This window comes from Balaenoptera physalus, assembly GCF_965194825.1.
Source record: "Balaenoptera physalus genome assembly, chromosome: 2".
Classification (NCBI taxonomy): Eukaryota; Metazoa; Chordata; class Mammalia; order Artiodactyla; family Balaenopteridae; genus Balaenoptera; species Balaenoptera physalus.
Window position 1 is genome coordinate 50,240,673 of NC_138883.1, and position 23,047 is coordinate 50,263,719.

Sequence of the window (23,047 nt, forward strand, 5' to 3'; positions counted from 1 at the left end):
AGTAATTTTTGTGTTCTGTTTAGTAAATCCTTTTCTGTCCTGAGGTCATTAAGATAATTATCTATTATCTTGTTTTATATTATCAGAACTTTATTAGGTCTATTTAATAGGTCTAAAATCAACTAAAATTGATATTTGTATCAAGTGTGAATAAGAGTTGATTTCATTCTTCTCCATATGGGTATCCAGTTGTTCACTATTCGTCCACTTGCCCCAGCGTCCCTCAACAATCTTCCCCCTGCCCATAATGCCACCTTTGTTATACATCAAGGGTCTGTATATCTGTGGGCTTGTTTCTGTACTCTCTGTTCTGTTCTGTTCATCTGTTTGTCTATCATTATATCAGTATCACATTATTAAATACTGTAGCTTTGTAATAAATTCCAATAATAATTGGAGCAAGTACTTATATTTCTTTAAGAGTATATGACTGATTTCTTAGCTTTTTGTATTTCTATATAAGTTTTGAAATTATCTTTTCAATTTTAACCAAACATACTGTTTGGTTTTGACTGTGATTTTATTAACTCCATGGATCAGTTTGAGGAGAATTGATATATTTACAATATTAAGTCTGATAATTCATGAACATGGTATTTTATTTCATTTATTTAGATCTTTAATTTTTCTCAGAGTCTGGTTTTCTCCCTAGGAGTCTTGTACTTCCTATCTAAGATTTATTCCAAAATACATGGTGTAATGTTTATTCTATTTTAAGTGATATTATTTAAAATTTTATTTTCTAACTTTGTTGCTGTTACATAGAAATAACATTTTATTTTTATGAATTGAAATAATTTATGTGTACAATATTTTTATTTTCCTTCATGGGTGTATTAGTCTGGAATCTTTAGAGAAACAGAAATACACACACACACACACACACACACACACACACACACACACTCTCATAGAGGCAGAGAAGTGCAAGTCTGCAGTCAGTAAGCTGGAGACCCAGGAGAACTGATGGTGTAATTCTAGTCCAAGTTCTAGTCCAAAAGCAAAAGAAGACCAAAAACCTGGGCTGTCAGGCAGAGAGAGAGAATTATTTCTTACCCAGCCTTTTCTTCTATTCAGGCCTTCAGTGGATTGCATGAGGTCCACCCACTCTGGAGAGGGCAATCTGCTTTACTCAGTCTACCAGTTCAAATGTTAATCTCATCCACAAACACCCTCAGAGACACCCTCAGAAATAATATTTAACCAGATATCTGGGTACCCGGTGGCCCAGAAGTTGACACATCAAATTAGCTATCACAGTGGGCAATCAAATCATCTGCAAATTTGTTTCTTCTTTTCTAATTCTTATACTTTCATTTTTCTTGCTGTACTTCACTGGCCAGGACCTCCAGTACAACGTGGAATAGAAATCATAATAGCTAGTATCTTTGCCTTTTTCCTAATCTCAAAAGGAAAGCTTTCAGTGTTTTACCATTAACTATGATGTTTCTTGTAGCTTTTTTGTAGATATCTTTTACCAAATTCAGGAAGTTCATTAAGAGATTTGATTATGTATGAATATTCAAAATTTTATATGCTTTTTCTACATCTGTTTAAGATCATATTATTTTTCTCTCTTAATCTGTTAACATGGTGAATTACTTTGCATGATTTTCCAACATTAAGCCAACTTAACATTCCTAGGATAAATCCAGCTTGGTCATGTTGTATAATTTTTTAAAATATATTACAGAATTAAGTTAGCTAATAGTTTATTTAAGCTTTTGTTTCTAGGTTCATGAGTGAAAACGAGCTGTACTTTTCATCTTTTTGAGTTTTTATATCAAGGCTAGCCTCAAAATAACTTGAGAAGTCTACTTTTTTACTTATTTTCGAGAAAGCTTGCTTAAGATTGTTGCATTTCTTCCTTGAATGTTTGATGAGTTTGTCAGTGAAGCCATCTAGGCCATGCAATGAGCTATAAAAGCAAGTCTTAACATATTTCAAAAAAATTGAAATCATAGAAAGTATGTTTTCTGACCACAATGTGATTATTCTAGAAATCGATAAAGATAACGTGAAAAAAAAAACCCTGTGTGTTTAGAAATTAAGAAGTATACTTCTTTTTTTTTTTTTTTAATAGAATTCTCACTTTTTTCTTTTATTTATTTATTTATTTATCTATTCATGGCTGTGTTGGGTCCTCGTTTCTGTGCGAGGGCTTTCTCCATTGGCGGCAAGCGGGGGCCACTCTTCATCGCGGTGCGCGGGCCTCTCACCGTTGCGGCCTCTCCCGCTGCGGAGCACAGGCTCCAGACACGCAGGCTCAGCAACTGTGGCTCACGGGCCCAGTTGCTCCGCGGCATGTGCGATCTTCCCAGACCAGGGCTCGAACCCGTGTCCGCTGCATTGGCAGGCAGACTCTCAACCACTGCGCCACCAGGGAAGCCCAAGAAGTATACTTCTAAATTCCAAAGTTAAAGAAGAAACCATAATGGAAATTAGAAGTTAGTTTGAAATGGATGACTGCAAAAGTATTCCATATAAAAATCTGTGGGTTTTTTACAAAAGTAGTTCTTAGACAAAATATACATATTGCAAAAGAAGAAAGGTTGAAAATAAGTATCCATCCCAAGAAGTTAGAAAAAAAAGAATAAATAGCAGAAGAAAAAATGAAGATGAAACATATAAATGAAATATAAAACAAACATAAAATGGAGAGCATCAACAAAGCCAAAAGTTGGTTCTTGAAAAGATTAATAAAATTGATAAACCCCTGAGAGACTGATCAAGAAAAGAATGGACACACAAATAACTGGTATTAATGAAAGAAAAGACTTCACTGAAGTTTCTATGAACTTAAAAATGCAAGAGGCTATAATGAACAATTTTATGCTTAATTTTGAGAATTTAGATGAAGTGGTCACCTTAATGCTGTTTTCTTTGTGGGAAGATTTTTAACTACCGCATCAGTTTTCCAAAATAACTATGAGACTATTCAAAATTTTTTCTTACTTTTTATGTCAGTGGCATTGATATCCTTCTAATACCATGCATTAGAACAATACTCTTCTATTAATCATTCTTTCGACAGATATTTACATGACACCTACTATAACGCTAGGCACTGTTTTTTACCTTCTTTTTCCTCATATTCAGTTTGACTGGATTATTTTTTAGGACAGATTACTAGATTCTAATTTTAAGAAATTTAACAACAGGGACTTCCCTGGCAGTCCAGTGGTTAAGACTCCGTGCTTCCACTGCAGGGGGTGCAGGTTTGCTCCCTGGTGGGGTCCTAAGATCCCGCATGCTATGCGGTGCGGCCAAAAAAAAAAAGAAATTTAACAACAAAAGAGGCTCAGCACAGCTGTGTGGCGACAGAAAGCAGCATATACCATTGTAAAAGAAATCTGACTAGCACCTACTTCATAGAGCACCTCTGTAATGTATAAAGTAGTATGGTTATTCAGGGATACCTCTGTTGCTAGGGTTCATGACCTAGTGTTCACAGACTTCTAGTAGGTTTATTTTATTTATTAACTTTGCAGCAGGTTTTTATTTTTGTTTTATATCTATTACAGTGTTTGAAACCTAAAGAAACACATTTTCTCTTCCAATTTGGATGTGTATATAAGTATCATTTGTCTGGACTCAGCACTCAGTGCCTTGGTTTCTTGGCCTGTATCTGCTCTGAAATCATCAAGCTGTGTCTGTCTAGCCAGGGGCCCCAAGAACAAGAAAAACAATAGCCAGAAGTTTATAGTTCTTAAAAGCAAATAAATTTGGAAAGAAAAAAAGTGAGGTAAAAGGTTTGATTCACTTTCGTAGAGTCTGTAGCTGGGAACCCAAGCTGTTTTTGAGGGACATCTGGTCTGTCTTGGGTAGCTGGAACCTCACACATACCCCCTTTGCTTCTTTAGTGGTTCAATCAAAGACAGTTTCCACAAAAGCTGGCTAAAAGAGCCAATACCCAACTCCAGGGCCTGAGAGTTCTCGGCATGGCAGTTTTCTCTTCCCAAACCCAGAGGCCAAACATCTGACCTACATAAGGGAGCAGGGCTAGAGTTTAGCAGAGGGGTTCAAGCGTGTGCTAATGTGGACATCGGCAGTCAGGCTGGCCCAGAAGTAGTAAGGTGGGCCCAGACGCACTGAAGACCTTTATGACATACTACACAATCCTTTCTCCCAGTGTTCTGGGCCCCAAATTTAATGGTGCCTATTCTTTTTTTTTTTTTTTAATTTATTTTTGGCTGCTTTGGTTCTTTGTTGCTGTGCGCGGCTTTTCTCTAGTTGCAGCGAGTGGGGGCTACTCTTCGTTGCAAGTGTGCGGACTTCTCATTGCAGGGGCTTCTCTTGTTGTGGAACACGGGCTCTAGGCACGTGGGTTTCAGTAGTTGTGGCACGTGGGCTCAGTAGTTGTGGCTCGTGGGCTCTAGAGCGCAGGCTCAGTAGTTGTGGTGCACAGGCTTAGTTGATCCACAGCATGTGGGGTCTTCCCTGACCAGAGCTCGAACCTGTGTCCCCTGCATTGGCAGGCGGATTCCTAACCACTGCGCCACCAGGGAAGCCCAAATGGTGCCTATCCTAACTCACAGCCAGGTTTGATTCTGCACATAGCCCAGGCCTGATGCAAAATGCCCTCCCAGAGGAAAACTAACAGCTTCAATTTACAGACTTACTTGGTTTGTACTGACCTCAAAATTCTTCCCTCCCCGTGGTCTTCACCTGGGTGTGGGGCTAGGGAACAGACGATGGGATGACCGAATCCTTTATGAAGGCCTTGGCCAAAGAGCAGCTATTGCCTATCACATGGATCCCCGCAGGGCCAAATTCTTGGCTTGTTGGCTTAACAAAAAAATACAAAAGTTAAGACAGGAAAAGTACTGGACAAGATTGGTCTAAAATGTGCAATCCTACAACAGCTGTGGAAAAAACCTACTCTGAGAAATTTCTCAATCTCACACGCACTTATTTCCAGGATAGTCCTACCTGGAAGATACTGCTACTGGTTGTGAGCCTTTCCTGTGGTTCAGCGCGCTGAGCCTTGCACCCTTCCCCAGCCTGCCAGGGAGGCAGACAGGCACATACATTCCTAGGCCCCCAGCCAGCCTCCTCTCCCTAAGTGTTCCTGCGGTGCCTGCAGGGAGCTGGAGAATCTGGCTCCTTGTCTTCAACTGAGAATCCGGAATCTGAGCCCACAAGATGAATCTGCTGAGGAATATTCAGGATGCTGGATACGGAGCTGAGCCAGAAGAGCTTGGGGAGGAGAGATGTGGCCTGAACAGCTGAGCTGAGGCCTTCAAAGAAGGGCATGGGGGAGGAGGGGGGAAGTATTGCTAGGCGTGCCTCTCCTTCCCTTCTATTTTGCTAGAAACAGGTAACTTTAGAGTATAGGGGGAAGACAGGTAGACATGAGAAAATGGAAATCCAGTTCATTCTGCTAGAGTTTCCATTTTAAACTGGTTTGGCTTGAGAGAAGTTGAAAGTTAGTGCCTGAGAGCCTTCTTTCTCTCTTCCTTGACTAAATATGATAGCAGCTATAATCTGTGCAGTTCAGCTCTAAAAAATAGGGCTCTTGGAAAGAGGCTTCCAGGGAGAAGAGAATAGAAGGAATAGTCTAAGGGTTCTAGGTAAGGGGAAACACAAAGGGTCCCTGAATGCTGAAGTCATCAACACCTGTTCCTTGGAAGGGTCACTTGCACCCACTGGCCCAAGTAACCAGGCCGGCCAGGTGAGGGTGGAACCTGTGTGGTTCTAACAAGGTTGCAGCCAGTACCAAGGCCAGTCAGTTACTTGGGGTAGCTCGGAACTGAAGGCAGGCTTCTAAGACCAGAGATCCTGTTAACACTAGAGAAGGTGGTGTGGCGGTGAGATGCCCAGAAGGGCTGGCAATAAGGAATAGCTGTCACTGTTCAAAACAGTATTTGAACACTTTAGCTAAGAAAAAGACACCTTGTCCCTTTAATCCACACCTAAATATCTCAAACCCACCAGAGATCTTAAAATGGACATAGCCATGTGCCAAAATATTAAGATTCCAAACACATGTCTTCTCAGGCTATTCCCTACAGCAGGTTGGGGAGCCCCTCCATCCCTGTAATATCCATTCAGAAATCTGTCAGAAAGCCTCTGACTTCACCTAGGCCAGGGTCTGGAGTCCAGTTGGGGGCTGCCCACGAAGAGTGGCTGTGAAGCCTGGGCTAAAAAATAATATTTTGCTTCCCAAGATGGCCAAAGGAGAGGAGACGCAAAAGATGATGTTACTGCCTCTATGGGCTGGGAGAACTTCACCTGTTGACTGAAAAGGGGGTCAGAGGAATACAGTGGGAAAACAGGGTCTGAGGAAGATACTAACAAAGGAAAGCTCCTTGAGCCCACGTTTATCTGATGAGAAATTTGTCCTCATGTTGTGCCCTGGGAGACTTCAGCCTTTGGAGTCCTTGTAGAAAACAGGCTTCAAGCAGTAGCTGATGATCAAAAAAGAGTCTTCTGTTTGGTACCCGGCCCAGATCCAAAGCGAAAGTAGATTTGGGAGGAACAGTTGGGGAAGGCCGGATGGATATGTATGTCTCACAATAAGAATTTGGCCCCAACGTCAGGGACTTAACTATTGCTAGAGATGTACAAAGTAGATCTTACTAAAATGCTCTGCCCTTTGGACAAGGGCAAGGGGTGGGGGTGGCTTGCTTTTGAACTGTAGGAAAATGGTTTTGTAATGGAGTCGGCAGGCCAAGTGAAGAGGGTCCTGCGCCTTGCCTACCTGGGGGAGTGGGGTTGGTTGATACCATGCCCAGCCTGCAGAGCAGCATCTGACTCACTTAGGCGGTACAGCACTGGCGTCACTTTTCAGTGATAGCCACCAGCCCCAACCACCTTTCTCAGAAAACGCCTCTGGAGTGGGATCTCACCACTGGAAAGAGAAGGCAGATCCAAGACCAGTGGCCAAAAGCACCTGAACTTTTTATCTGTAAACAGAGTGGCATGGCTTTCACCTGAGCCAGAGGGGGATGTGGAGGAATGGGAGCAAGAATGGCATTGTTTCTGGGGAAGGGAAAATGCAACTTGGAGCAGGGCATCTCTGCCCGACCTCCGTGGGGAAGCAGGGACAGGGCAGACAGATTGTGCCTTCAGCTCCACCACCGGCCTACACGTAGCTGACAGCTTCCTCCACCCCACCCCCAGCACCTGGGCTTCACTGTCACATGTAATCCACTGAAGCCTGTAGGCAAGCCACTGAGGCACTGCAGTAGCTCTACTCAAAGGGGAGAGAAGACATTAGGATTATAATTGTCACAGGAAGGGCAAAACCCAAACCTTGTACAAGGTTATCACGTAGGTTATCACAGATGGCTGCCTCTCCTCTTATCACAGAAATTTAGCAGCCTCAGGACTTTTGTGAGAGTGATTGATGTCTTCCCTGATTGGGATCTTGGTACATAGTAGGTTTATTAATTAACTTCAGGGTATCCATGCTTCCTTTGAAATTGTATAGAATATTTTATGTGCATATGCTTTTTTGGTGGTAAGGATGAGAGGGGCCAGTGGCTTTCAGCTGATTTTCAGAGTCTAGAAAAGATTAAGAACCACTACTCTGAGTTAAGAGTTTACAGAGACCAACAAATACAGTTTTTCTTCATTTTTTGTGTTTTATATCTGTATTTGAGTGACCATTCTGGTAAAATACTATAAATTATATATAAGATTCTCTGACTTTTGTTTAATAAATATCATTTTGCCTGTACTTAAATTGAGAACTTTTTTTTTTTAAAGGTTCAGGAGCAAGTACATCCCAATCTCTCAGCTAATGAAGAGTCTCTCTATTATATTGAAGAGCTGATTTTTCAGCTGCTTAATAAATTATGCATGGCCCAACCAAGGACTGTTCAAGATGTGGAGGTAAAAATTATCTTGTTATTTCAAAAAGTCATTGAACCACTGTACAAATTAATTTTTATATCTAAATCTATATCATTCTAAATTATTATGGAAGCTAAAACCATTGAAATCATAATGGGGGATATATGGTCAGTTCATTCTTGTCAAAGATGTCAAGGCAATTCGATGAGGAAAGGAAAGTTTTTCAGCAAAAAAAGTGCTAAAACAACTGGATAAATTTATGGTGGGAAAAACCCTTGAAAACTATCTCACACAAAAATTAGTTCAAGATATATTATAGTCTTAAACATAAATGCTGAAACTGTAAAGTTTCTAGAAGAAAATGCAGGAGAATATAAGCTAGTGTTAAATGTTTTTTTACAGAGGACTCAAAACACTGTAAATATCAAAAAATAAAATTGATGTGAAAATAAAAAAGGTATAAGTCACAGACTAGGAGAAAATGTTTCAATATGTATTCCTTACAAAGGGCTTGTATCCAGAATATGTTAAAACAAACAAACAAACAAACAAAAACTCCTACAAGTCAGTAATAAAAAGATACCCTGCTCACCCAAGTGGGCAAAAATCTTGATCAGACACTTCATAAAAGAAGATATACTTATGGCCAATAAGCATATGAAAAGGTACTCAAACTCATAATTCATCAGGGAAATAGAGATTAAAACTATGATGAGATACTATTTCACACCCACTAAAAGGGATAAAATTAAAGACTGATAACTTGGAATATTGATGAGATGTAGAGCAACTAGAACTCTTATACATTGCTAGTGGGAGTATAAAATGGCATAAGTACTTTGAAAAATTGTTTTGCAGTTTCTTATAGTTAAATATATATCTAGCCTATGACCCAGCAATTTTACCCCTGGGTATTTAACCCTAGAGAAATGGAAATATATCTTCACAAAAGAGACTTTTACATGAATATCCAAGCAGTTTTATTCATAATAGGCAAAAATTAGAAACAACTAAAATTTCCATCTACAAGAGAATGGGAAAACAAATTGTGATAGATTCATAAAATGGAATACTACTTAGTAGTGTTGTAAAATGAAAGAATGAACTATTGATATACGCAATAACATAGCTACAATCCACAGATATCATATAGAGCAAAATGAGACATACCCCAGAGAGTATGTGTTATATGATTCCAGTTATATGAAGATCAGAAATAGCTAAAAGTAATGGTGATAGAAATCAGGATTGTGGCTGCTGGCTGCCTATGAAGGGTGAGATTAAGATGATAGAAATTTTCTGTAATCTTGATTAGGGTGATGGTTACACAGGTGTAAGCATTTTTCAAAACTCATTCAATGGTGCACTTAAGATCTGTGCATTTTACTGCATATAAATATTACCTCAATAAAGGACTAGTATAGAATAAACATTTTACTCATTGATTAAAAAATATATATACATATATATACCTCTAAAAGATCGTGTGGAATTCAGTGCTGAAATATTTGTTTTGGCTCAGTTGCATGGGAGTATTTCTAGCTTTTTAGAAATATCTGTCAGTATAGCTTTTAAAAGTTACTTTGGCATTATACTGTTTATATCACCTTTCTTTTGAAGATTGTTTCTATAACAAGGCAACAACTTCCAGTGTAAAGGATAATCTTAATTTGGAGTAATCTATTAAGATTTTCAGGGACTCTGGGAATTAAAGCATTTGTTTCCCTGTTCTCTGCTGTAAGAATTGGACATAAGTAAATATAATAAAAGTATACTTTTCAGAAGCTAAATATGTTAGAAGCTGAGAATATAATTTTAAAAATAGGAAATCCTGCTAAATTGGAGTTTCATTCAGCTATCATTACTTCTCATTATTCATGCCAATTACTGGTTATATTTAAGATTAGATGAACAAAATAGTAACATAAAAGGCTTGGATTGTTTTTGCCAAGAGATACATTTCTTTAAACCTTTCTGAGCTCTGCCACACACTTGATCCTTTAAGAGGTACATGATATTTCTTCTTTTAAAATTCTTCTCTATAAAGCTCTGAGATTAGCAGGAGAGAGACTGCATAATAATTATTAATAATGAGTTAACTTCTGCTAGGTAAACAGTTTTAACCCTAGAAACCTTGACCTTAAAATCACTGATAGAGTATTTCATGTTTGCTTTAATCTCCCCTAATATTATTACTTTTTCCTTTTTCCATTTTATCTTAATTATGCTTACACTTAAAGCTTTCTGTTTAAACTTCACCTTTTTCCTCACCCATGGGAATTATGTGGAAAAATCTTGATAGCATGTTGATCTTTTTTTTTTTAAACAAATTTCATTTATTGCAGGAATCAGAATATGTTACGTTACTATTAACTGCTGGTGTTATGGATGATGATAAAGTTTAATTTTGTGTGAATTTTCTGTTTATGAGCACTTCTATTAACAGTAGTTCTGCTGTGATCTGAACAGGAACGAGTTCAAAAGACCTTTCCTCATCCAATTGATAAATGGGCTATTGCTGATGCACAGTCTGCCATAGAGAAACGAAAACGGAGAAATCCTCTCTTACTGCCTGTGGACAAAATCCATCCTTCATTGAAGGTAGAACAAACAAGCAAACAAACAAAAAACACACAAAAAAACATTGGGGAGGTTATTTTTAACAAATAATACTTTATATAGTATTTGTGTATTTATATAGCATGGTCTTATTGTGTATGTGCACTTGAATGTGTGTACACTTGTTTATACACATACATACATATATATGTTTCTTAATATGTGTACAAAACAAAAAGAAGTATGCTTTGATGAAATCAGATTGCTTTTCAAATAATATTAAAGGTTAATGATAAGAAATAATGCATCTTTGTGGCATCTTCTAATGATTGCTACCCCTGATTGACTTCCAGCTATTTGTTGATTAATAAAATATATAATGCAAAAGCTCCTGTGAGTTCAGAACTGTTTTTAAATTAATCTGTATTTATCACAGATATTTTTCTGTACGTTGGAAAAGTTGTCTAGGGAATATTATTTAGTCTATAGAAAATAATTGGCGTACATGGATTTGAATACCATTTGGTAGAAATTTCAAGACTCCCCCTCCCCCAACCCAACACACACACACATACACACATCCTCCACTTAGTAAAAACCATTGTAATTTGGGGATATTAATTAAAGCAAGATCCTTGAAGATAGCAGATACTTGTCAGATGGGTTTCGGATAATGTATCAAGAGGTTTTCAGGGAAGTCCAGTCCAAGATTTCTGTCTTAGAATCAACCATCTCTTCTTGTTTGATACTAAAGGCAGATTTGTTAGTTTAGGTGTCTCTTTAAAAAAGAGAGAGAGAAAAAGAAACCCTGATACTGAGCCAACAGCTCATTTTATATCCTGTGGTACCTTTGAGTTTAGACATTTGGTTTATAGAAAGTTCTTTATAAGCAAGAATGTTAAATAAAATTTTTAAGTGCTTAACTGCTACTTGACAGTGCTGCCATTTTTTGGAATTAAATTGTTTATTTTTTCCACAGGAAGTTTTAGGGTACAAAGTGGACTACCATGTGTCCCTATATATTGTGGCGGTACTAGAGTATATCTCAGCTGATATTTTGAAATTGGCTGGTAATTATGTTTTTAATATCCGACATTATGAAATATCCCAACAGGACATTAAAGTGTCAATGTGTGCAGATAAGGTAAGTGTTAAAAGGTATTTAAACTTAACCTGAATGATAGAGACTATTTGTCACTTATACCTCTGTTTTTTAATACATGATTATATTAGTGATTTTTATAGTTCCTGGTGTTGGAAGACAGAAAAATGGTGGCTTCACAGACTAACAATGATATTTTCAGGTTTTTTAGCATGTGACAGGGTGAGAATCTTTTTTCCAGCAAGAATTTTTTACCTATAGGAAAAAACATCCAAAGCCTCAAACCAGTTTAAGAAAAGTAGTTTGAGTTTTGTATTTTTTTTTTTTTTTTTAAGGAATGATTTATTTATTTATTTATTTTTGGCTGTGTTGGGTCTTCGTTTCTGTGCAAGGGCTTTCTCTAGTTGTGGCAAGCGGGGGCCACTCTTCATTGCGGTGCGCGGGCCTCTCACTATCGCGGCCTCTCTTGTTGCAGAGCACAGGCGCCAGACGCACAGGCTCAGTAGTTGTGGCTCACGGGCGTAGTTGCTCCGCGGCATGTGGGATCTTCCCAGACCAGGGCTCGAACCCGTGTCCCCTGCATTAGCAGGCAGATTCTCAACCACTGCGCCACCAGGGAAGCCCTGAGTTTTGTATTTTAAGAAAGAGAATAAATACAGAATATTTAGATATATTTAAGTTTAAGAAGTAATTTTGAAAAACATGCTTTGATTTCACAACATGGGTCATGGGGCACAGGTAGAGAGAAGAAGAGTTTGCAATGCCAAAGTTACTTCCTTTCGATAATTTTTTGTTACTTATCTTCTTTCTTCCTGGCTGTAAGCTACTGAGGAAAGAAATTGAGTCTTTTCTTTCTTTTCCTCTCTCCTCCTTTTCTTCCCTTTCCACTTTCCCTCCTTTTTTTTCTTTTTAAATCAACATTTTTGAGTACCTCTTATGTGTCAGTGACTGTCCTGAGCATTGAAAATACAACAGTGAACAAATCAGCAATCCCTGTGTTAGAAGGAGTTTATTTTAGTGGGAGATAAAAGTATTATAACCAGGGCTTCCCTGGTGGTGCAGTGGTTGAGAATCTGCCTGCCAATGCAGGGGACACGGGTTCGAGCCCTGGTCTGGGAAGATCCCACATGCCGCGGAGCAAATGGGCCCGTGAGCCACAACTACTGAGCCTGCGCATCTGGAGCCTGTGCTCCGCAACAAGAGGCCGCGACAGTGAGAGGCCCGCGCACCGCGATGAAGAGTGGCCCCCGCTTGCCACAACTAGAGAAAGCCCTCGCACAGAAGCGAAGACCCAACACACCCCAAAATAAATAAATAAATAAATTAAAAAAAAAAAAAGTATTATAACCAAATAATTGCAGCACAATGTAATTAAAACTATTTTACAAATAAATCAAAGGTGGTGGAGAAAGTGATTAACTCTGGCAAAGGGGGGACCAGGGACATTTCATAGAGAAGGTACCTGAACTAGGTACCTCTAAGGGTGAATTACCCCAGGACCTGGCACATGCCAGTGGTTCTCCACTTTGCACATCAGAATTACCAGAAAGCTTGTAGAGAATACTGATGCCTGCATTCACCCCCAGAGCTGATTTACTTGGCTTGGGATGGGCCTCTAAGCCTCAGTATTTTCAAAATTTTTGAAACTATCACAGGTGATTCTGATGTGCAGTTATGATTGAGAGTGATTGTACTATGCTGTAGTCTCAAAAATGATTTTTCACTTAAATTTTATAGTAGAAATTCCTTGTTATTTCTATTTTGACTTCTGAAAAAATGAAAAAAATGATTACATGTTTTTTTTAACTTTGTTTCTAGCTCAGACTTTTAGAAAAGTTGTATGTACAATAAAAATGCTCCCCTGTGCCCTAAACCCCTTGAGAGTAGGTTGCCAACATAGTTTAGTGTGTCCTACAAACAAAAACATTTTCCTGTATAACCACGGTATGACAATCAAAATCCAGGAAATGAATGTGGATACGTTATATTATGTAATCCTTAGACCCCGTTCAGGTTTTGCCACTTGTCCCGGTGATGTCCTTTAGAGCAAAATGATCCAGTTCAGAATCATGTGTGTGTCTAGTAGTCATGTATCTTTTTTCTCCTTGTTCATTCTGGAACAGTTCTTCATTCTTCTCTTAACTTTTATGACCTTGACGTTTTTAAGGATTACACCTGTTAATGTTTAAAATGCCCCTTCCTTTAGTTTTTTCTGATGTTTTCTCTTGATAAGATTTAGGTTATGGATCTGTGGCAGGAATATCATAGGAGTTCTTCTCATTGCATTTTCTTACACGACATACAATTTCACTGTGTCCCATTACTAGTGATGGTCACTTTGATCACTTGATTAAGGGTTCGTCCTCTAGGCTTCTCTACTTTAAAGGACTCCTTTCCCTTTTGTAATTAATAAATATTTTGTGGAATATTTTAAGGCTATGTAAATATCGTGTTCCTCATCACACTTTAAATTTATTTATTTTGTTTATTTTAATATGGACTCATTAATTCTTATTCAGTGGAACACAACCTGTTACTTCATTATTTAATATTCAAATTGTCTCACATTTGGCCAATGGGAACTCCTTCAATTTGGCTTCTCTGTCCCTGTCATTCTTTGAACACTTTATTTTGACACAAGATGCTCCAGGTTCAACTTGTTCTTTACCTGCTGCTCAAGCCTGGAATTAGTTGTTTTCTAAAAAATCCTGGTTCCTTCAATTGGGCTCCTCTGTCCCTATCATTCCTTGAACACTTTCTTTTGACACAAGATGCTCCAGGTTCAACTTGTTCTTTACCTGCTGCTCAAGCCTGGAATTAGTTGTTTTCTAAAAAATCCTGGTTCCTTTTAGTGGAGAATGGTATTTAGAAACCAAGATCTTGGTGCTAGATGAGCTAATTGAAATTGGAGTGTCACTGCTCTGGTCTCTTAGAGGCCAGAATTAGGGAGTGTGTGTGTGTGTTTGTGTGTGTATACATATATACATACACATCTATATTTATTTTTCATCTATCTTTATATAAGTTCACAGATCTCTTCAATCCACGTTCAATACCACAGGATTCATTTTTACCTCCCCTTTTTACACTTGTAACTCCCTTATCTGATAGTGAGAAACCTGGCTCCTGTTTTTCTTAATATATTTATTTATTTGATCAATCCTTCTGTATGTGACCAGTCTCCCAGCAGGCCTCTCTCCCCCCGCTGGTGTAGGTACCCTATTTTGGCATAGAAACCCTTCTTCTTTGTATACATTCTCCTTACTCCACTCAAGTTCTGACAATCCCATGTTGCACCACTGCTGCTGCTGGACCACCTTCCCATGCAAATACCCTCCTTATCCACTAGGGCTCCAGCACCCTGAATCAAGCTGCCCTATCATATGGATAGTCTCTTTACTCTGAATGATCTCTGACATCTTGTGCCAGGTTGTGAGCCCCCGCCCCCCCAGTAAACACCCTCCCTACTCCTCTCAGGAGCTAGCACGCTGAGATGGGCCCCCTCAGCTTTTCCTCACACCCTCGTGTAGGGATTCCTACCTTATTTGCCCTATTCCTCCCCCTGCCCTCAAACAGTGGCCTTGGATTAATCAAACAGGATTATTGAGGGACTGTGGGAAGGAGAGACTTTATTCCATATCTGAGTCAGTTACCTTTTCCATGACTCTTTAAAGGCGAAAGTAGTTAAATTCTAAACAATTACACAGTCTCAGAATTACGAGACCAAATCCACACAGGTTTATCACAAGATATTGAATATATCAATAGTTCCCTGTGCTCTACAGTATGACCTTGTTGTTTATCCATACTATATACAATAGTTTGCATCTGAATTTCCTGTTAAATTCCATTCACTATTCTAGTCTCTCTTCTGGACTGCATTAGATAAGACCAAACTGTTTTTCAGAATAAGTCATTCTGTTATTTAAAGCTTTTTTCCATGTACTAAATTTTTACCTTTTGAGACTTTGAAAACCAATCTTTTTGTGACATGATTTTCAGATCTCATTATTGCATTGCTCTTACACTGTGATTTCTAAAACTAAAGACAGCAGTCTAGATTTGGTCTGACCAATACAGTACAGTGAAAGGCTCACCTCCTTTATTCTATATGGTGTTCTTTTATAATTTCAGCATTAACTTTTTTGAGCACACATATGACTCTGTTTAGTTAATGAGTTTGCAGATGTCTCAGTTCCCTGGGACTTTCCACATGAGATACTCTTATATCTTTGATTTCTTACAGCTTGTGCTGTTGATATTTTTTTCATCTAAGTTTGAACTCAAGTTTTTCTCTATAAAACTTTGTAATGTTACTGAGACTATGCTCTAGCATATCAAGATATTATAAAAATCGAATTTTGTCATTCATCATTGTAGATATCATACCAGCTTTTTGTAATATATGCCAGTCTGAGAAACTTAGTTTGTTTTAGTTGGAATTATTTGTTAAAAATATTGGAAAAGTTTAAGAGATGAGATTTCTCACTTTTTTCTTTTTGTTTTTTTAAATAAGATATGTGAGGTACATCCTTAACATTTTTTTTTTAAATTTTGTTTATTTATTTATTTATTTATTTATGGCTGTGTTGGGTCTTCGTTTCTGGGCGAGGGCTTTCTCTAGTTGCAGCAAGTGGGGGCCACTCTTCATCGCGGTGCACAGGCCTCTCACTATCGTGGCCTCTCTTGTTGTGGAGCACAGGCTTCAGACGCACAGGCTCAGTAATTGTGGCTCACGGGTCTAGTTGCTCCACGGCATGTGGGATCTTCCCAGACCAGGGCTCGAACCCGTGTCCCCTGCATTGGCAGCAGATTCTCAACCACTGCGCCACCAGGGAAGCCCCTCTCACGTATGTTATTCGAGGCATTGTTCCAGGTTAATAAATTACCACTTTTTTTCTCTATGGCCTTTTCATCAGCTACTGTTTTACCTCTTTGTCTAATTCAGGGGTCAGCAGACTTTACCTGTAAAGGACCAGATGGGTGGCTGAATATTTTAGGCTTTGTAGGCTACACGTCTTTCTTAGAACTACTCATCTTTGCCTTTGTAGCAGAAAGGAAGCCATAAACCAACGAGTGTGGGCTGTATTCTAGTAAAACTTTATTTATATAAAGGGCAGTAGGCTCACTGTGGCCTATGGGCTGTAGTTTGCCCATCCTTTTCTTTTCTTTTTTTTCTTTTTTTTTTAACATTTATTTATTTATTTATTTGGCTGAGCCAGGTCTTACTTGCAGCACGCGGGATCTTTGTTGCCGCATGCGGGCTCTTAGTTGTGGCATGCTGGATCTAGTTCCCTGAGCAGGGATCGAACCCGGGCCCCCTGCATTGGGAGTGCAGAGTTTTAACCACTGGATCACCAGGGAAGTCCCCTGCCCATCCTTTTCTACTGTGATTCCAAGTTTGTCATGAGAGACTGTCATAGGTTTAGCTAAGATACAGATGACTTTATCTGTGGGACTAGTCATGTGAATGGATTAATGAGATTAGTGTGACATGGTGTGGTCTTAGTAAATCTAAACTGATTTCCTGTGATCACTATTTCAAGAGCTCACAAACCATCTGTTTAATAAACTATTCAAATAAATGCTTTCTAGGGATCTGTGTAATTTCCTAGACAAGGTCGTATAATTTGATAGAGAACTTGAGAACCAACCTTTTTTCTACACTTAAAAATAAAAGAGGCATTTGACTATATGATGTATTCTGGCACATCAGAGATTGCTGAGAATAGTTAGATGGTCATAGGAAGGAATTTTAGAGCTCAACCCCTAATATACTTGTCACTATTAAGGAAAATGATATTCAGACTGGAAAAATAGAACATACATGCTTAAGAGGAAAATTGATGTTTAAGAAAGGCAAGAGAGAGTAAGAGAGCACAGAGCTGCTCTGAAGAAGTTTATTTCTGTGAGCCCAGATGTTATAGAAGTTGAGTTCTTCTGTATTTTTTCTCTTGTTGTAATATTACTCCATCTGTTCCAAGAACCAATTCTCCTTTATTATTCTTGTGTGAACATGACCAAAAAATGCTTTTATTGTCCTAACATTTATTCTGATCTTTAACTCACTTGGGCTTTAGCCTTTCATTACAGTTCTAACAGTTTACAAACATAAAATGCATATATGCTCTTTTTTTTTTTTAATAGCAATTTATTTATTTATTTATGGCTGCGTTGGGTCTTCGTTGCTGCATGTGGGCTTTCTCTAGTTGCGGCGAGCAGGGGCTACTCTGTTGCGGTGAGCGGGCTTCTCATTGCGGTGGCTTCTCTTGTTGCACAGCATGGGTTCTAGGCACGCAGGCTTCAGTAGTTGTGGCGCGCAGGCTCAGTAGCTGTGGCGCATTGGCTTAGTTGCTCCGCGGCATGTGGGGTCTTCCCGGACCAGAGCTCGAACCCATGTCTCCTGCATTGGCAGACGGATTCTTAACCGCTGCGCCACCAGGGAAGCCCTACATATATACTCTTTAAGCAAGTATCTTTTGTGCATTTACTGTGTATCAAATGCTGTGGATTTTAAGGTGAAATCATGGCTCTTATCCTTAGAAATGTCAATATAAGTTAGGTGCTTATATAGAAAAGAGAGAGGATTGCTAATGGAGGACTGAAGCCAATGGAAAAGATTTTGATAGAGTTCAGGGAGAGTTGGGAAAAGCTATACAAAGACAATTATATTTTAGCTAAGTGATGAAAATGGCTAGGGATTTATCAGATGAATAAATGTGAGTTGGAAGGAAAGAGAAGTAAGAGAAGACATTCTAGACAGGAGAATAGAAGGAACTGACGAGATTTAAGAGCTGTTTCTGAGTTGGAGTTAACAGGATTTGGGGACTGATTTGGTGTGGAAGTTGGAGAAGTGTTAAGTCTAGGGTAGTGACAAGTTTTCTAGCTATGAAAGCCAAGGAGATGATGCTGTGATTAGTGATTCTGAAGTAGAGTGTACATGTATAGGTTTGTCAGACAGAGATATCTAGCAAGCTTCTGGTAACACCTGCCTAGGGTCCAGAGAGATGCTGAGATAAATGTTTAGGGAGTTATTATCTAGTAGCTGAACATCGTTTAAGAAGATGAGCTCACTCAGGAGGAAGTATAGTAGATGTTTCAGACTGGTGGCCTGCTAGTGAATAGGGACTCCAGGTTTACTTCTTAAAATTTTGAATTATTTGCAGTCTGTTTATATTTACAGATATGAAAATTCTTCATAAAAATCTAGATTCCAGACTCTTCTTGAAAAAAGAAAATCAAAAGGCCTGACAGAATAGCTGGCATTGAACAGTGCCTTTCTTCTTTAGGTGCATGCACCTTCTAGTTTGCCACACTCCCCATCACCTCTTCTTATGTATTAACATGATATTATCTACCTGACTCCTGTAGCATTTACATTCGGGATTTTGGGTGTTGTGTGACCAAAACAGTTCCAAAAATGGAACCCTGCAGTGGATGTTGGAGAAGGTGAGTAGTAGAGAAGGAGGCCTCACTGACAGAATGGTGTATGAGAAGCCAAGGGAAGAGAAAGTTTTAAGAAGTTCTGGTCAGCTGTGTTGATAACTAGAGAAAACAAAAAGATATTCAAAGGTCATTAGTGAGAGCAGTTTCAGTAGAGTAGTGAGCTTGAGAAGTAAGGAATTAGAGCAAGTACAGACTACTTTAAAAATATCTCTGGTGGGGAAGAGAAGACTGTTCTGTGTCATACCTTCTGTTCTTTTGCGTGTCTGCTTAAAATCAGATTTCATTAGCTAATTCTCTGTGCAGCCCCAATGGTTTCTTCAAAGGTCTAATGTGGCTGGGAATCAGAGGTGATGATGGCAGGAGGGTGAGTTTCATGGAGGGGGGGCAATGAGGAGAAGATGGATTTTAAAGTATCACAGGAGATGAGGCTAGGGAAGTGGGCTGGGATTAGATTGTGAATGGCCTTTATCTTCATGAAATTAGAATTGTGTGCTGAAAGCAATGAAATCCAGTATCGTTTTTAGGTAGGGTATGACACAAATTGGTTTTAGGAACATAATTTTGAAAATGGGGTTGGGAAGAAACCAGTTGCAGGGAGATCATATTGCAAGACCTTTTAATAGATGTTGTGATTGCTTAATAGTCTGATTTGAAGTGTGGAGGGGAATGGAGAGGATTGACCAGATTTAAGAAATATTTTTGAGTTAGATTTAAAAGAAGATCAGGAGGGCAGGGTTCATGTTTATTTTGCTTACTGCTGTGTCTTACCAACATCTGGCACAATTTCTGGTGATCAATAGATGTTTTTGAGAATGAATGAATGAATATCTCATATTGTATTGTTAGAATTTCCTCTCATCCCCTTGAAATTGTTTTACTTTCTGGAGCTTCCTTTTTGGGATTGTGCCTTTTCTTTTTTCCTAAACTCTAAGAAAGTAGTTTTCAGTCAGTCTGGAGTATATAATTAAGTAGGTCCAATTTTTCTTTTCTTTTTAAACTATTTTTAATTCTAAAAAGTATGGTCACCTTTTCCCTATTGCTTTTGATATACAGCTAGTTCTTGCCTGTTGGTTGACTTAAATCCATAGTAGCAATCTTTACTATTTTCTGAAAGGGGAAATTGTCACTATAGCAATTTAAGCATCTGTGGGGTGCTTGATTTTTTTTTTAAGATTTATTTATTATTTATATTTATTTTTATTTTTTTTGGCTGCGTTGGGTCTTAGTTGTGGCACACGGGATTTTCATTGAGGCATGTGGGATCTTTCGTTGTGATGCGCAGGTTTTCTCTCTCTAGTTGTGACACGCAGGCTCTGTAGCTATGGTGCACGGGTTCCAGAGCACGTGGGCTCTAGTTGAGGCGGGCAAGCTCAGCAGTTGTGGCACGCGGGCTTAGTTGCCCTGCAGCATGTGGGGTCTTAGTTCCCTGATCAGGGATGGAACCTGCATCCCCTGCATTGTAAGGCAAATTCTTTACCACTGGACCACCAGGGGAAGTCCCAGGGGATGCTTGATTTTAACAAATGAACTTAATAGCAGTTGTTGATGTAGTAAATATGCATCAGAAAAGCATCACGCTGTTAATGTATTTTGCGTATCATTTTACTTTTCTCCTTTAAACTCTACTCAAGTGCATATAAGCATCCTTACAGTAGGACAAAGAACTACCATTTTGAATGCCTACTGTTTGCCAGATGTAATAGTATGCGTTTTATGTCCATTACTTCATTGAATTCTTTCATCAGTTATATTTTACATATAAGGGATCTGACTTTCAAAAGAATAAATAACTTGTCTGTAATCACAGGTAAGTGGTAGAACTGGAATTTTGGTTCAGATTGTTGTTCTCCAAATGTGTGCTCTTTTTGCTATTATATATTTTATGTTTATGTGTGCGTATGTACCTGTATTTATATACACACAGACATACATGTATATGTGTACATATATGTATATATATATTTCACTGTTAGATTTATCTTATTTTCATAAATATTTATTTCTCCATATCCAGTTTTATTTGAACGTTATCTCACTTCAACTTTTCATATTTCTCTTATTTTGGATTTTCTCTTAAAATTTTAGCCTGTAATACACACAACTCTCATTGTTTAATAACGTTTTAATTCCAAGTACTTTGAGATGGTCTTATAACAGTAAGGAAAATAAGTTTATCCATTACTGATTTATATTTCTTAGGTTTTGATGGACATGTTTGATCAGGATGACATAGGCTTGGTTTCTCTTTGTGAAGATGAACCTAGTTCTTCAGGTGAATTAAACTACTATGACCTTGTCAGAACTGAAATTGCAGAAGAAAGACAGTATCTACGGGAACTAAATATGATCATAAAAGTGTTTCGAGAAGCTTTTCTTTCTGACAGAAAGCTGTTTAAACCTTCTGTAAGTACCTTTTGGGTTTGAAATTCTGTCTACCCCAAAAAGTCATATAGTAGCTTAAAATCATAAACAGTAACTTCATATACTTTGAGTATGTAAACAAAATATTGTTTTATATAGTATTGTGGGGTTGTTTAGCTTTGTCTATTTTTAATTTTTTTCAGATTTTTTGTTGAAGTATAGTTGATATACAATATTATATGAATTACAGGTGTACAACATAGTGATTCACAAGTTTTAAAGGTTATACTCCATTTATAGTTATTATAAAATATTGGCTATATTCCCCATGTTGTACAATATGGTAAGTCCCCTACATACATACCTTCAAGTTGCGAACTTTCAAAGATGCAAACATGCCCCTGTATGCCAGCTGTTGTACTGTACTACTGTACTTTTCAAGGTACTGTACTGTAAGATTAAAAATGTTTTCTTTATATTTTCTGTTTGTTTTTTATGTATTACTTGTGTGAAAAGTATTATAAGCCTATTACAGTACCGTACTGTATAGCCGATTGTGTTAGTTGGATGCCTAGGCTGACTTTGTTGGACTTATGAACAAATTGGACTTACGAACCTGCTCTCGGAACGGAACTCGTTCATATGTAGGGGACTTGCTGTACGTCCTTGTAGCCTGTCTTACACCCAGTAGTTTTTACCTCCCACTCCCTCACCCCTATATTGCCACCCACACCCTCTGGTAACCACTAATTTGTTCTCTTTATCTGTGAATCTGCTTCTTTTTTGTTATATTAACTAGTTTGTTGTATTTTTTAGATTCCGCATATAATTGATATTTGTCTTTCTCTGTCTGACTTAATTCATTTAGCCCTCCAAGTCCATCCATGTTGCTGCAAATGGCAATATTTCATTCTTTTTCTTATGGCTGAGTAGTATTCCATTGTGTATATATACCACATCTTCTTTATCCATTCATCTGTTGAGGGACACTTACGTTGCTTCCATATCTTGACAGTTGTAAATAATGCTGCTATGAACATTGGGGATATTGTGGGTTTTTTAATATATGAATTGTTATACTAATATGATAAGTGCAGTGACAATGAAAATTAGACACAAAATTAGGGGGATTACACTGGAATAAAATCTTTTTCGGGCTTCCCTGGTGGCTCCGTGGTTAAGAATCCACCTGCCAGTGCAAGGGACACGGGTTCGAGCCCTGGTCCAGGAAGATCCCACATGCTGCGGAGCAACTAAGCTTGTGCACCACAACTACTAAGCCTGCGCTCTAGAGCCCGCGAGCCACAACTAGTGAGCCTGTGTGCTACAGCTACTGAGCCCACGCGCCCTAGAGCCTGTGCTCCGCAACAAGAAAAGCCACCGCAACGAGAGGCCTGTGCACCACAATGAAGAGTAGCCCCCGCTCGCCGCAACTAGAGAAAACCTGCGCGCAGCAACGAAGACCCAATGCAGCCAAAAAAAAAAAAAATTAAAAAAATTAAAAATCTTTTTCTACTGTGCAGTATTTGAGATTTATAGTCATTCATTTGAAGATGGTGAAAGAAATGTATGGTCTAGAAAAGAAAGACTTAACGCTTTTTCCTGTCTTTTGGTAAGTACTTTAGGGTGTAGTTTAAAGTTTTACTAGTGGAACTTTTGAAGAATGAAAGTTTATACAAAATATCAAATAAGCAAAGGCAGAGCTCCGCTGTTGGAAGACAGCGTAGGAATGGGGTGAGTAGGATGGGGATCCAGGGAGACTTGTCCATGTTTTCCCTA

General features: G+C 38.5%; 1 protein-coding gene across 4 annotated transcripts in view; it reads left to right on the top strand.

Moving 5' to 3' along the window:
- SOS2 (SOS Ras/Rho guanine nucleotide exchange factor 2) overlaps positions 1-23,047 on the top strand; it is a 100,551-nt gene that overhangs the window by 20,305 nt on the left and 57,199 nt on the right. For 2 of the 4 annotated variants that reach the window (XM_082452065.1, XM_082452067.1), the window contains exons 2-6: positions 7,714-7,839; positions 10,270-10,401; positions 11,339-11,503; positions 18,833-18,910; positions 21,107-21,310. In XM_082452065.1, coding sequence (XP_082308191.1) covers positions 7,714-7,839; positions 10,270-10,401; positions 11,339-11,503; positions 18,833-18,910; positions 21,107-21,310 — 705 coding nt within the window. The remainder of the gene's footprint in view (positions 1-7,713; positions 7,840-10,269; positions 10,402-11,338; positions 11,504-18,832; positions 18,911-21,106; positions 21,311-23,047) is intronic. The other 2 variants (XM_082452066.1, XM_082452068.1) reach the window with 2 other exon arrangements.